Genomic DNA, 16,713 nt, shown 5'->3' with positions numbered 1-16,713 from the left:
TTCAGTTAATGATTGTGTTACAACCTACATATTGAATTGATGATCATTAGCACCTGTTTGGTAATCATACACCTGACTATATGCCTACAAAATCCCTGACTTTCTGCAAGTGTACCTAGAGGAACTGATGCTGTTTTGAAGGCAAAGGGTGGTCACACCAAATATGGATTTGATTTACATTTTTCTTCTGTTCACTCACTTTGCATTTAGTTAATTGATAAATATAATCTATTAACATGTCTATTTTTGAAAGCATTCTTACTTTACAGCATTTTTTCACACCTGCCTAAAACTTTTGCACAGTACTGTAATTAACTACTTTTGTTACACAAGAATGAGACCAGACCTTGTTTCAAATTTTAACAGTGTGCACCATTTATTAGTTCCAAATACCCAAATTACATTCTACATTGAAAGTTGTTGTTTAGCTACAGTATGTACCACTAGTATTAACAGAGATAGGAAATTGATCAGATTATCTGAATCCCTGGAGAGAGCTCTCAAACGCTAAATCAATGGAGATTCTGAAAGTATTAAAAAGCTTCTCTGTCTGTGTTACCTGCATGTCTTGCATTTATATTATAGTAGACTAAGGACCGACGTGACTGTTTTTGTTATCTTCCTAATTTATCAATAGAATGCATCCCTTTAGTTGTTACATCATTCAAGTGCAACCAACCTCTAACCAATCTCTTCTACAAGGTTACTGTGGTTAAGTGTTTACCACATTTTATTCCATGCATTTATGCACATGCTTTATGTCCTCAATCATTTTAAACCCAAGTTACTCTACTTATGCCAGTCACCTCCAGCAAACTGGTTTAAAGAGTAAGGAGTAGGGTTCTGAAAAATAGAGCTCTACACGTCCCCACATGTTGCTACAACTGTTTAAATAACATACCTGCAATTTTTATTTTCATTGTTAACATTGTAATTTTATATCTGTCCTCTAAATAAGAGGCTCTCAGATTTTTTGTTGATGGACCCTTTTTCAAATGGAATAATAATCACAGGTTAAAGATGTGTACGGGGTATGCAAGCTTCGTTATCCAGGACTCGCTTTTTGCCGTGAGATAACCAACATACCTCTCTATGAAACAATCATTATTCATGTCCTGCACCCATTTCTAAACACAGCTTTGCAAATACGTGTGAATTCAAAGACCTGGACTTCACAAAAACTGTCTCAGCTGTGTTTAGCGCAGCATGTCATTTAGCTTCCATTCTCTTTGATGCAAGGGCTTGCTGACGCAACGTACGATGTGTTACGATAACCTGTGGGTTTACTGCTCTTATTCTTGCTACCCCACTCACATGGTTTGTCATAGTGGCAGCACCGTCTGCAAACAGCAACACAATTCTCTAACTTGTGCAATTCAGATTTCATGAAATTGTCCAGTAATTTCAATATTTACTCACCTGATGTCCCTGTTGGTAACTCCTGACATAAAAGAAAATCTTTGATTTTAAATATAAATTAATAATTGCGCTGCATTACTAACATCAGTTGTCTCATCAAGCTGAATTGAAACCTTCTCACATGCACATAGCCTTTCAGTCAGTTGACATTTTTTATCCTTTGAAAGATGATCAATTCTCCTTTTAATGTGTTGTTTGAAAGTGGTTGGCCTTCAATTTCTTTGCTGCGTCTTCGCTCACCATAACTTTGACCGGAAGAAACTGAAAAATCAGTTCTTCTCCAGTAGCAATGGCCTTTTACTTTCTGTTCTTTTGCTTCTTACTACTGCACTCTGTGCTGTCCATGGCTTCAGCAAAACTAGTACTAGCTGTACTAGTATGAGGACGCTTCAAATACTTATTGATTTTCTTACATACAGTAAAAGATCTTCTATCAATGCAATTTTAACCGCCAAAGACGTCAGTCAACCAGAAAAAATGGACGTCATTTCTGATTTGCTGCTGCTAAATAGGTGACTGGGATTTGAACCGCCATGGCCCTGGCTTGCTCCACACACACTGCACTGCTATGTCCGCCCCGCCCACAACACAGGAAAGCAACAGCTCTCAAATACAATTTGCTTCAAAAGCCGGCTCCCTTAGGAAGAGTCTGAGATGGCTATCTATAACCATGGAGTAACGTTACCAGCGGGCATTCAACCAGCCCCTCTACACACGCACTGTCAGGAATACCACACTGTGTAAACAGAAAGAGTAGCTTGGAATGTATTATTCAGTAGGCAAGCAGACCATAATATTTTGCAAACCCCCTGGGCAGTCTCTACAGACCTCAGTTTGACAACATCATGGCTTGTTACTGTTGTGTTACCAGTCTGACAATGTGGGCAATAATCCTTACACTATCGATACACTAGAGCCGACATTTTGAAAAGACCTTTCAAACATACTTACAACGTGTAAGTGTAAAAAGTTGTCAGGAATGTTAACAATGAAAAGAAAAACAGGTATGTTATTTAAACAGTAACAACACGTGGGGGCGTGGAACATTATATTTTCGGAACACTGCTACTTACTCTTTAACATTGCCATTACTCTCATGTGATGTTTGCAATATATGTTTCTCATATGATATTTCTATCCTACATATGCACCATCATTCAGGTTTTGCATTTAGGTGTTACAATCAGGTATGTGGTCTCATGCAGATTAACAAGGACAAGCTATATAGATGAGGGTTTTCCAATTGATTTCTATATATTTCTTTATCTTTACAGAGATGGCAGAAATCTGGCTCACACATTGAGCACTTGGCCTCTCACTTCTGCCTGGATAGTGAAATGGCTTTGGACAGAAGTGAGGACAACAAGATGCTTGTGATAAATCCATGTGAGACGGCAGCCTTCACCCAACGATGGGAACTGGCATTTTCCTGAAGTAGGCATCTTTGGTTTAAGGGACTCGAGATGGAAACTCAAGTCTTAAATGTCCTAATTTATAAACTGGAGATGTTTCTGGAATAACCTGGAACTCGACATCTCAGGTAATATTTCAGTTGTTTATTACTGTAGTTCAGATACTCTGCAAAAAGAAATGGGATATTGGAGATCATTTATTGATGAACTGATGGAACATACTGACTTTCTGGAGAATGAGGATGAATAATTCATACATTGCTGTGCAGAGGTTGGAAATCATCCATCGTCATGGTTAATGGATTCCGCTAGGTGGTAGTTCACCAAGATGAAGAAAAGGGTGAGTATTGTATTTTGACAATACCATCATCCTTCTACTTGAAGAACTTTTTTCACAGACAACTCATCTTCTGTGGAGAAACAATCGGAAGGATTGTTACTCAATTCTAAGGACTATCATGGTTCCTCTAGTTCCACAGTTTTTGATAACCAGTGTCGTCTAAGAAATCTGACCCTGATTACAGAAAGAAGACTAAGAGCACATATTATATACAGACTATATGCTTTTAAAACATGCTTTGTCCTGAAAGGAACTGTATTTCTATTGCATATACTGTAGACCTGTATAGGACCTTTATTGAATATTTGTCCTCAGTTGCAATTGGGAAAGCAATCGGTGATAATGAAATGTACAGAATGTGAACATTTGTTACAGGAATAACTGGTTCTAAATTGTTTATGGTAAATTAAAAGTAAAAATATTTGAATGTTTGCACTTGTTCACCTACATATGATCCAACTGTGTTATGTTTGATCCTATATGCTACACTAAATACCATCTTAACCGCAAATACATTGTTATTGATTTTTAGCAAATTTTCCTTTCTTAGGCATTTTTAAAAACTGAATTTAATTGAGTCTCACTGTTTAAGCAAATACGTATTTACCTTGAGAAACAGTTTTTCAATCTGTTTTTCTTGTAGCATTAATTCAAACTGGAGGGGGCAGTTATTTCTGGGAAGTGCATCTGTAGTCGTAGTTTTTTTTTTTTTTAATCATCTCATCTAAAAGTAGAATTGCTTTCTGCTCAACTCAGTCTTTTGTATTTTTATTTTTAATACTAAAAACATAACCACAGTAAAACGTTAACACAAAGTAGTATATACTACCTTTATTTCCTTTACATAATGGATCTGTCTACATAAATAAATGTCTACATAAAAATAAGTTTATACACTCCAAAATGTCACATCTGCAGTTCCATACACTGCCACTGAGAACAATGTTCATAGGTCTAAACTCGAATTTAAAAACCTCTGACCAGCAGCCTTAGTAAGGGTGTGACAATACTTGCATATTCCCAGTAACTGGCTTTGTGAAATTAAGTTTATAGGTACTAATTAAATGGAAACGTTTTAATTATTCAACACATAACAATGCTGTCCTTTGGTTTCCCTTATTTACGCAATTATTGTGTAGCAATCAATAACAATCTGACAGTGTTATAACCTGTCATAATCAAACTAACTAAAACGCATTTATATTTTAAAACTGGAAGTCTATGCTGAAATGTACTAAACAAACGCAATGCTATTAGCAACTTTTTAGGGAAAATTCATAAGTTTTTAAGGCAGCAGATCTTCATTGCAGTTTGAATATGAATATGTATGGGCATTCCTGCATAAATTCGCAAAAACGGGGTGGAGATGAGGGTTCTCAAATATTATAATGAGATGTACTAAAGCTGCCGGCAATTTACAACACTTATTATAGCATCAATTTGTTAAGAACTTTTGAAAGCATATTTTAAAGTCGCAATTGTTGCTGGCATTTCCCAATCCGCTTTTTCTCATGTTGCCAGTTGTAATCAATGCATTTTTGAGGTGAACACTCAAGTACCTAACTTTCACTAAAGGCAGGGTGTACTTACAAGCCTTGAAAACAAATTTCGATGACATTTCTGGTTTACCCAATGTGTTGGGAGCATTAAACTGCACACATGTGCCACTGACCCCTCCAGCTCATTCTAAGCATCTAAAAACATTTAGTTTCAATTTAAAATAATCTTTTATTCGCATTGTACACAAATGTGTACAATGCGAATAAAAGATATTTTGTGCAGATATTTTGTGTTATCGGTAGCCTACAGGCTAAAATAGAATGCAAGTACGCTAGGTATTCATTTGATTTTACTAGTGTACTGTATACTTTATAGGTCTACTGTACAGATTTATATTTTTAGATAATATAATGTGTAGCCTACACAAAACACATTAGTGTTATTTCAGCGCAATGATTTACATTTAAAATGCATTGAGCACTATAAATGTAAGTGTGTCTGATTTTATTTTATTGTTTTTAAACCCGACACCTCCTTATGTCAGACAAACATGTCTGGTTTAGCGAGGGGCTGCTGTATGACTATGAAAAGCTTTTTGGCGGTGAAGATGGGGCCCCACTATAGAATCTGATGGGACTAAACTGCCTTTAATTTATATATATATATATATATATATATATATATATATATATATATATATATATAGTGAGATAGTGCCCCCTTTTGGTAGTGTAGCAAGGCTGCTATCTTCACACAGTTTTGAAATGCAAACAAGAAAAAAAACAGTGTACAAAATTCAAACAAAAACCTAGCTCTCTCTGAGCTCTGTCTTAACTTTGGTGATCTCACTTGGTTAGTCCCTGACTATAAAAGGAGAGGGCTAATTTCTGCTCCCCTCTTAAACCAAAAGGCTATTTTTAGTTTTACCTTTATATTTCCAGTTTAGCTTACAATACTCCTTGGTTTCCTTCAGCAGTGTTAATAACCACACCTCATGCTAACACCACCAATCAAGGACTGTTTGCACTGGTCTTTTATACCTTGTTTGAGTGCTGAGTTTTGAGGGACGGCCTTTTCTTGGCAGTGCCTGGGTGGTGTGATGCAGCTTCCACTTCCTGATTATTGATCCAACTATGCTCACTGGGATATCCAAACACTTGGATATTATTTTGTACCCTTTCCCTAATCTATACATTTGTATTACTTTATCTCTAACTTCTGTAGAATGCTCTTTGGTCTTCATTTTCCTTCAGATTCACAGCCTTACCAATGATCCTTCAACAGTGGAGTTTTTATCCAGAAAATGTGACAGCAACTTTAATGGTTCACAGGTGGAGGCCAATGGTAAGGTAATTGTGTCCTCGTTAGGGCAATTTCTTTCATCGGTGCAAACTGGGAGCTTCCACAGCACAGGGGTTGAATACTTATGCAAGCAAGATATTTCAGTTTTTTATTTTTCTTAAAAATATTTCCCAAAATAAAACCAATGTCACCTTATAATAATTGATTCTGAGTTTCAGTGTTTAAAAATAAAATATCAAACAGAACCAAATTTCAATGTACCATTTGTAATTCGGTAATATGAGAGAATTGGTCAGAGGTCTGAATACTTTTGCAAGGCACTGTGTGTGTGTGTGTGTGTGTGTGTGTGTGTGTGTGTGTATATATATATATATATATATATATATATATATATATATATATATATATATATATATATATATATATATATATATATAATGCTGAGAAGTACAGGTAGATACTTATCCATCATGCAGTACCATCAGGGAGGCATCTGAGTTGCCCCAAATTTATTCTGCAGCATGACAATGACCCCAAACATACAGCGAAAGTCATTAAGAACTATCTTCAGCGTAAAGAAGAACAAGGAGTCCTGGAAGTGATGGTATGGCCCCCACAGAGCCCTGATCTCAACATCATCGAGTCTGTCTGGGATTACATGAAGAGAGAGAAGCAACTGAGGCTGCCTAAATCCACAGAAGAACTGTGGTTAGTTCTCCAAGATGTTTGGGCCAACCTACCTGCCGAGTTCCTTCAAAAACTGTGTGCAAGTGTACCTAGAAGAATTGATGCTGTTTTGAAGGCAAAGGGTGGTCACACCAAATATGGATTTGATTTAGATTTTTCTTCTGTTCACTCACTTTGCATTTAGTTAATTGATAAATATAATCTATTAACATGTCTATGTTTGAAAGCATTCATACTTCACAGCATTTTTTCACACCTGCCTAAAACTTCTGCACAGTACTGTGTGTGTGTGTTTTTGTATATATATATATATATATATATATATATATATATATATATATATATATATATATATATATATATATATATATATATATATATATATATAAAATATATTAAAATATGTACAATGAAGACAGGACAGAATGCATTGTACAGATGATGTTTACATTTATCAAAAACAATGTTATTTTGATTCTTGCGCCCTTGCATGTACAGACGTTATCCTTCAGACTCCCTCTGCTGCAGAAACCACAACTCAGCTGCTGCTATTTATTTGAACAATGTCGCCCAACTCTTGCAATATTAGAGATCTCACTAAGAAGACGCAACAAATATTTTCATTTGTATATAGCGGCTCTTTTCATTAACATATTTTCTCTTACTACATACAGTGACAAAATATCAACACACCCCTTGCCTTAAAACCTACAGAATAATTGAACCTTGCCTTATTACCTATTTAATTTTTTTTAAATACTTAAAAAAATACAGACCTTTTAAAAAAATGTAATTCAACATCAATTTTTAGTGGTACTCAACCATTTAAAAATGCATGAATAAAAATCCGCCACCCTCAAAAATAAAAAAAAAATTGTGACTGATTGATTGAAAGTATAATAATGTTCCTTAAAAAGGTGGTTTAATGATTCCTGTGTTTTGGATGCATTATATTCTTACAGTAAATATGATTATACAATTAACACTGACTTAATTTGACATTTGAATTATCTTTGTCTTGATCATATCGGATGCAAATCATGATGTACAATGAAAAAAAAACTAAAACTGGGGATAAAAAGAGTGGAGTCTCTCCCGAAAACTGCAAAACTCAAATTAGTCTTTGTAGTTGTTATTTTCTTATTAATATTGTATAATATAAATATAAACTTTATTTGGAAACTACTGGATTTGTCATACTGTATTTATTAAAATAATGTCTCTTGTATATTAAGTTTTTTTGTAACATTAAACATTGGGTGTGTTTATTGAGGATCATAATTCATTGCTTTATTTTGATTGTCACCTGACCAAAACATGTTAAACGTACATAAGGCCAGGTTAGAAAAATTTGATCAGCTTTTACCAATGAAAAACGTGATATATACAGCTAGGCCAAAAGTTTTGCACCATCCTATAAAATTGACTAATAATTGTGCTTCATAAAGTTGATGGAAATCTTGTAAATAATATTACCTTAACATACTGAATTACATACCGCTTCGTAGTGCCCTTTCAATTCAAAGATGACCAACAAAACAATACTTTTTGCATATGCCTGCTTGTCAGGTATTTACTGAGCATTTTATATCAAAGCTGCCGATAGGCCCCTCTGTGGAGTGACGTCCTCGGTCTCTCCGCCCGAGGTAATAAATAGTCACTGCACAGAGACTTCAGCCTCTCTTGCCTTTCACTTCAGGTGGGTAAACAAGGTAAGTATAAACTAACCTCTTTCCAGTTGTGTGAGTGACTCTTAAGAGCTCTCTCGATAGAGTTCTTCTGTAGTTTCCCTGCAGTTTTTTTTTTTTGCTGGAAGTAGGCTCGCCACTTCCCTGGAATCAGAAACTCAGCAGCTGAAGACTGAGCTGACGCTACACAACTGCGTTTGTTTAAAAAAAAATTAAAAATTCAAGAGCCTGCATCGCCTGCCAATTTGTAGTTTGCTTTCATTAACCTTGCTACAAAATTAAGAGACTGGAGAATGTGATCCTCCAGCGAGACCCAGCTTTGCTGCTTGCTGCTGTTGATTTGAGGACTCTGGGCTTACAGTAAATTTTAAAAAAAGACCCTTACAGTCTGGCATGCTGTTGAGTGTCTGTCTGTGCTTCTGCCTTGCAGTTTTAAAAAACAAAAAAACAAACAAACAAAAAACAACCATGTGCTTCCTCCATTAGGCTTGGTCATTCAAACCACTCACCCATAAAAGCGGTGTGTAGGTCCAATAATAATAATTCTATAAGTCTCTCTCTCTCTCCCTTGTGTCTTTTTTTCTCCTGTCTGTAGGCTATGCCACCCCGCTGCAAGCTATGCTCTGCACCGGTTGAATACTGCACTTGGTAGGTGAACATTCTTAGAGAGTATAAAATGATAAGGCACAGGATGATTGCTGTTATTACCAATAAGTAAATATGGGAAAAAGTAAAGAGCTATCTGAAGACCTTAGACAGAAAATTATTTATTGTCATAAAGCTGGAGTAGGATACAAGATGATTTCCAAGCATTTGAGTTTCCCAATTTCAACTATTGTTTCTATTATTAAGAAGTATAAAACTCATCGGACTGTCACAACGCTCCCTCGGTCTGGAGAAAAGAAGGTTCTTTCACCAAGAACAAGTCGAAGAATTGTGAGGAAGGTTAATAACAATCTGAGATTGGCTGCCAAAGATATTCAAAGTGCATTGGCTGCAAGTGTGACTGGGGTTTCCATGTCAACCACAGGTCGAGTAACGCATGGTGAAGGTCTCAATGGTTGTAAGCTAAGGAAAAAAACACTCTTAGGAAAACGTCAATGACAATTGCTTAAAATTTGCAAAACAGCATTTGAATGATGGATATGAGTTCTGGTCAAAGGTTTTGTGAAGTGATGAAACAAAACTCTAGCTATTTGGTCACGCTGATAGTCATTATGTTTTGAAGAAAGTTTGATGAGGCGTTGTAACAAAGTGCCCGCCCCTGTGTATATTATCTGTTATGTGTTGTGTGTGGTGTGTTTAAATGTTGGTGTATAGACATTGGTACACGGGATATAAACGGGTCTGTGTAACACGAGTGTTTAAAAATGTATATGTGTATTTAGGCACGAGGATTGCACAGCACTTCACGTGCAAGTAAAATGTAGTAATATGTGAGCACGGGGAATTGCACTTTATTAATTCACGTGCTGGGATTCAAGTGAATAATTAATTGGTAATTGAATCCCAGCGCAATAGTATATATAGATGCACGTTGTCACATACTGTGGGTTGGGTGTTCGGGAGTGGAGAACAGGAGCGAGAGAAGGAGTAACTTAATATATCAATTGCTATTGCGTGCTGGTGGGACCAGCACGATACTTGTTTATTTAAAACTCGCCGTGTTTGTCAGTGTGTCTGTCCGTGCACCGTTGTGTTAAGTTTAGTCTGTTTTTGTTTGTCTATTTATTTTGGCGTAGAGTGCCGTGTCCTGTGTTTTCGTGTTTGTTTAAACCTTTTATTTTGTAATAAACCGGCGCCAACAGGTGTCTTCATCATTTCATTTCACATCATCGTCTTTGTATATTTCATTCCTTCCTTGTTCTGACGCCGCCCACTTGGCCGTCTTTGTGACAGGCGTACAAAAAAAAGAACACCATTCCTTCTGTCAAGCAAGGAGGTGGTAATATCCTTCTATGGGACTTTTTCCACTAATGGCACAGGACATTTTGTTCCAATACATGGTACAACGGACATGGTACATCCATAGCATGCCATAAGATATTGGCCAATCATCTGAAACCCTCAGATACAAAACTTGGTTTAAAGCGCAACTGGACGTTCTAACATGACAACGATCTAAAGCACACATCAAAATCTACTTAAGAATGGTGAAAGAAGAATAAAATCAAGGTACTGGAATGGCCTAGTCGAAGTCCCGATCTAAATCCGATTGAGAATTTTTGGTATGAGAAGAACATAAGAAAGTTTACAAATGAAAGGAGCCCATTCGGCCCATCTTGCTTGTTTGGTTGTTGGTAGCTTATTGATCCCAGAATCTCATCAAGCAGCTTCTTGAAGGATCCCAGGGTGTCAGCTTCAACAATATTACTGGGGAGTTGGTTCCAGACCTTCACAATTATCTGTGTAAAGATTGGCCTTTTTTCTTTTTGAAAGCCCCTTTTTCCCCTTGTTTCTTTTTTCAGGTGAAAGTCCATTGGGTCGACATTGTCAAACATTTTGAATGCTTGAACAGATCACCACATAGTCTTCTTTGTTCAAGACTTCCTTCTTCAATTTCAGCCTGTCTGCATATGACATATTTTATTTATAATGCTGGTCGCTCTTTTTGCACTCTTTCTGCAGCAGCAATATACTTTTTGTAGTGAGGTGAAATTGAGATCAGCTCTGCCTCTTTCTAACATAATTTTAATTTGGACTAAATGACTACATTTCTTTATAGTTTTAACATTACTTCCCCATCACTATATATCCGAGCATCTTGCCCAGTTCATGTCTATGCTGAGTCTATAAACCCTTAAGTCTTTTTCATAGATTCCTTCTTCAATTTCAGTTCCCATATGATATTGCCTGCATGCATTACCTTACACTTTTTTTCTAGTAGATGTCATTTTCCATGGGTCTGCCCAGTTCTGTATGCTGTCTAAATCATTTTTAATGACCTATGCTGCTGCAACGGTGTTTGCCACTCCTATTTTTGTCATCTGCAAATTTAACAAGTTTGCTTACTATACCATTAATGTAGATTAGGAAGAGCAGAGGACCTAATACTGATCCCTATTGTACTCCACTGGTTATCTCGCTCCATTTGAAGTTTCTCTTCTAATCAGTACTTTCTGTTTTCTAAATGTTAACCACTCCTTAATCGATGTGCATGCATTTCCTTGAATTCCTACTGCGTTCAATTTGATAATTGATCTTTATGCGGGACTTTGTCAAAAGCTTTCTGGAAATCTAAATAAACCATGTCATATGCTTTGCAGTTATCCACTGTTGATGTTGCATCCTCAAAAAAATCAAACAGGTTAGTTTGAACCTAAAACCAATGTTGACTGTCTCCCAGGATACTGTTACCATATAGGTAATTTTCCATTTTGGATCTTATTATAGTTTGCATAAGTTTACATGTAACAGAAGCCAAGCTTATTGGTCTGTAGTTGCCTGGTTCGGTTTTGGCTCCTTTTTATGGATTGGTATTCATGTTTATGACAAAGTTAATAACAAATAGAAAACATAAAGAGAGAGGCTCTGTCCTTCGAAGGCCCTATGCATATAACGGGGGTTCTGCCATTGAGGAGACTCAACAAACAGAAGAGGGGCCACCGTTTCTGAGATGACCAGACATACGAAGACAGTTCACCATCTCTGAGATGACACGACATACGGAGAAGCTTGCGAACCTGAAAGAAAAATTACTGATTAGTAATATTAACACATAAACGCAGTTCTAGATCTTCAATGGTCCAGCCTATGCAGTTGGGGGGTTACGTCGCTGAGGAGACCCAAAAAACAGGAGGGGGGCCACCATCTTTGAGGTGACCCAACATACAAAAAGGGGCACCATCTTTGAGGTTACCCGACAAACAAAGAGGCTCGCAAACCAGAAAAAAAAAAGTTTTAGTAGATGTTAGAACATATAGAGCGAGGTGTTCTGCCTCTTCAAAAGCCCAATATTATAGAAGGGGGGTTCTGTCGCTGATAAGACCCGACAAACAGGAGAGGGGTCATCGTCTTTGAGGAGACCCGACAAACACGAGGGATGCCACTGCTTGGGGCCCTCACATCAGAACCTGAAAGAGAAGAAGACAAGGAATCATGCATGCTAAAGGAGGGGTTTGGTGGGGGTCCCCTCTGACTCACAGAGAACCCTCCTCTATGATGTAAATGAAGCGGCACTTAACAAAGGCTTGGAGAAAGTGGACTCACAAAGGAGGGACCCCCGGACGTTTATGAGAAGAAAAAAGGAGAACAGCCAATGCATATAGAAAAGAAGAAAAGAGAGAAAATATTTAACACAAAGAAAGAAAACCCTAACGTGACACAGGGTTTAGTAACTGTACCCTACTGACTATGTGAAGACCCTGTGCACAGTGGAAGGGAAAACCCCTTTCATTTTTATTTATTTTCTTTTTTAGGAGGAAACCTTTTATTGCTCAAGCGGATAGGTCGTCCATACTGGACATACTAATAATGAACTGATGGGCAGTTGCTATTTCAGCTGGTGAAGAACGAATGTAAGCTTTGGCTGATGATGAGGACCAGCGTCCCATATTGTTTATTAAATGCTGGTTAATCTTTGCTCCTGCTGCTGAAGTGGCTGCCCTGATTCTGAATCAATGTGGAGTGTAGAATTGCAGGTGAAGACCTGCTCTGGAAACCAACGTAATGAGACAACAGACCTGCTTGCGTTCATGAACAGGGGGTAAGGAGGAGATTTGGGTTTACGTTCTGTAATGTATTTCAACATGGGCATAGAGGAGAGTCAATTTTTGAAAGTTGAATACATTGTCCTTGCGAAGCTGATCAGTTTTTGAAATATGAAGGAAGAAGTTAAAATGAGAATCCAGAAAGTGTAAGGTCATTGCAGCGAATACCCAGAGTGGGAAAACTGGAAATAGAAGGAACTGTATATTCAGAGCATCTCAGAAATCCGAAAAAAGCAGAGAGGCATATATCTTCCATTGTTAGGCCATCAATTAGAGAAAAACAGCCTTGATGGAGAACTGAAACCATGTTGCCAAGAATGTCTACAGAGGTAGGCAGGCCAGTAGAAGATGCAGTTGGTTAGCTCACAGGAGAAGATGAACAGCTGGGATTGATAGAATGGTTGGAGAAGAGATGGACATCAAACGAAACTGGTTTTGAATTCCTGACAAATAGAATTTAGTTGTAGCTGGTGCCAGATGTAGAGAATCCTTTGCATGAACTATACAAGCCATGATCCAGTCCTGGTTAAAAGGATTAATCCTGTTTTTGGAGCAGAAGGTTGAACTGACTGTTTCTTGATTATCAGAATGAAGATTTTTGCTTTGAAATGAGGAAGTAGGAATTTGACAGACTGGTTGAAAACTTGTTTTTTAATCCGTCGATTAATTAATTGGTGAAATTGATGTAGGGAAGATTCTGTAATTTATTACATAAAGCTGGAATGTTTATGGGAGTCGAGACTATGAGTATCAGAGAAAGTCACTTGCAAGCTAAAGGCTGTGTGGTCCAGTGGTTAACGAAACAGGCTTGTAACTAGGAGGTCCCCGGTTCAAATTGTGTGACCCTGAGCAAGTCACTTAACCTCCTTGTGCTCTGTCTTTCAGGTGAGATGTTGTTGTAAGTGACTCTTCAGCTGATACATAATTCACACACCCTAGTCTTAAAAATAATTATTATTACTGTACATGTGGATGAAACTACATTGCCTGTTTGAGCAAAAAACAATGTTGAAGTCATTGCAAATTTGTCTTCCTCCTAAGAATCTGATTCTGCGCCCATACTTGTCTAGTGGATTGATCGGGAGGAGCTGAAACCTGTATAGGATTGGGAAAGGAGGCTTTGTTTCAATAAGAGGTGAAACCAGGTGCTGCTTTATAAGTTGATGCTATAGCAGCTATAGGGCAGAGGTATGTTGAGTGATCTGTGGAAGCACAAACCCCACATGTGTTAGCTCTGAGACCGCAGAAAATACTGTTAAACTAATCAGGATTGGGTTGTGCCCAGTTGATGGTATGATTGTCAGATGCCAGAATAGCTGCTGCTTTTGCTGAGAAGGCTTTATGGTATTCAAAGAACATGGTTCCTCCATATCTGACAGACGGTTCCACTATGTAGAATTTATAGGAGTCTAATTCAGCTCTGCAGTTAAGATGTACTGAGTATAGCACACCTCTAGATAGGGAGAAAGCAAGAACAAATCCCTCAGTGTTAGATTTTTAAGTAATCTGGGATCTCTGGAATTGAGTGTTATTGACAAATCTATATGATCCAGGAATTCTGACATCACCATTAATAATGAAACAAGACTGATATCCTTTTAATTATAATGCGCCAAAATTGTGGGGATATTGAATGATGTCTGGCTGTGGTTAAGGACACAGAACCAAATGCTGTTGCGGTGGCAAGGTTGAAGACGGTAGGATCTTCTGAAGGGACCAATGCTAGATCAGAACCGGAAGCTGTAGCCTGTGACTGGTGCTGATACTGCAGGAAAAGAGGAGAATATTGAAAGAGCTGAAGTTTGTTGCTCTTGCTCGATGCTGGATACTATTGTCTAAATCACTCAGTTTGGTACGAATAGTGGATAATGTGTTGGCAATAGGCTGCATAAAAGCTTTAATCTCTTGAAAAATCAGAGTGCTCTTGTGATTTATGCTGGCTGGAGCAGGGACCTGTTGTTTTGAAATGCTAGCTGGCAGGGTGTATTCCTCTGACACAAAATGCCTTCTGGCTGATTGGGGCTGCTGACCAGCTAAGCGTAGCTGGGGAGCTTTTTTGGGAGGAAAGAGATAAAGTTGCTGTAGAGAATAAATAGAGATTCTCGATAACCACCTACTGGGATCACTTTCCATTTCTTAGAATGGTTTTTATAAGTTTATTCACGGTCCAGTCCTTCTAGTATAGTTGCTCTGGAGGTGCGTCCTGAACCCAGAGTCATTTAGAACAGTGAAGATTAGCTCCTTGGACGGCAGGTAAACTGAGAGAATCTTGGTTGGGAGGCAGTCTTACCAAGACTCTAAACGTAGACAGAAACGGAGGAGAGATCTGACCCTGGTTTGAAGTGGCAGGAAAATGCTCTGTTATAGATATGAAATCCTGGGAATCCTCTGAGTCGAAGAGAGTTGCTCTGAGTAATCTTTTTTTTTTTTTTAAATCTTTGTGATTAAGCTGGTTTAAGAGAGATCAGATGGGTCTTGCAATCTACTTTGGTTTACACCGAATGAAAAAACACAAGACAACTACTTGTAGGTAACTAAGCATTAAGTAGAGTAGATTTAATTGATAGAAGACAATGACATGGTATAGGGGGCCTAGCTCCACCCCCTGAACCACACTATTAGGTTAAAATTAATTTCATTTCTTTCAGTACTATTGGGAGGATCTCATCCGGCAAAGGGCATTAGATTATTTTAAGAGCACCCATGAGTTGTATTCTTGAGTTGAAGAAGGCTGTGCACAAGAGAAGTCCTCAGAATTTGAACTGGAACAAATTTAAATTGAAGAATGGTCAATAATCAATAAAGAATCATGCCAAAAGCTCATTGATAAATATCCTAATCATTTAACCCTTCATATAACATCTCACAAAACTCTAAATGTCTGTGATATTCTTTGAGAGTTGGATGTGGAAGCAGCTATCTTGTTTTTTTATGTCCGTGTTAGGTCTGTGGCCTTTATGTATTGTTCAGGTCTGACCCTTTTTTCCCGTCTTTTGGCTCGTATCGGTCTGACTCAGCCATTGAAAGGTTTTCTCTAAAAGGACCTGTGCTTGACATCTTTTTGATGTCAGACAGTTTAACATCTACTCTTATGTAATGGAAATCATAAAGATCTGGATATATCCAGTGACTGCTGTGAACAGTGCAGCTGGCAACAAGGGAAAGACCTTGTGACAGCATGAAGAGACAGCTGACAGGAGGAAAGAGACCCCATTGAAGTTAACAGGGGCGCAGATGTCTCAACGTTGGATAACACCGTTAACGACTTAGGAACAGAAATGGATATGAGAATGGAGAGTACATCACAAAAGACTAGTTCAGATCAGCATTTAGCAAAGACATGGAACTCCAGGTTTGTGTCTGTGGCTGGAGCAAGGAGACAATGGTTAGGGGTTTGAAGAGTCATCAAGGGAGAATGAAATGCTTGAGAGAGAAGGGACAAAGGCCTCTCATTGATCAGTACTTCTTACAAAGCCAGTCAAATGAAATCCAGCTACAGGAAGCAAACCACAGTTCGCAGGATATCAGCACCCCTATCATAGACGAGAGGAGGACTTGTGTGGATACAACTAGTGATGAACCTAATGATCCTTGCGAACCCGGTCAGACGAACCAGCGTATGAGAGAAAAGAACCTCAACCTCAATGTGTAGGACA

The 16,713-nt window shown here is 37.9% G+C and overlaps 1 protein-coding gene across 1 annotated transcript in view; it reads left to right on the top strand.

Annotated features, from left to right (window-relative positions):
• The window catches only part of galnt14 (UDP-N-acetyl-alpha-D-galactosamine:polypeptide N-acetylgalactosaminyltransferase 14 (GalNAc-T14)), a 126,074-nt gene extending 122,472 nt beyond the window's left edge, over positions 1-3,602 (top strand). The window contains exon 15 of the mRNA XM_041252735.1: positions 2,694-3,602. Coding sequence (XP_041108669.1) covers positions 2,694-2,852 — 159 coding nt within the window. The 3' untranslated portion in view covers positions 2,853-3,602. The remainder of the gene's footprint in view (positions 1-2,693) is intronic.
• Positions 3,603-16,713: the final 13,111 nt, after the last annotated feature.

This window comes from Polyodon spathula, chromosome 6 (assembly GCF_017654505.1).
Source record: "Polyodon spathula isolate WHYD16114869_AA chromosome 6, ASM1765450v1, whole genome shotgun sequence".
Taxonomy (NCBI): Eukaryota; Metazoa; Chordata; class Actinopteri; order Acipenseriformes; family Polyodontidae; genus Polyodon; species Polyodon spathula.
This window is presented reverse-complemented; position numbering and strand designations above follow the sequence as displayed.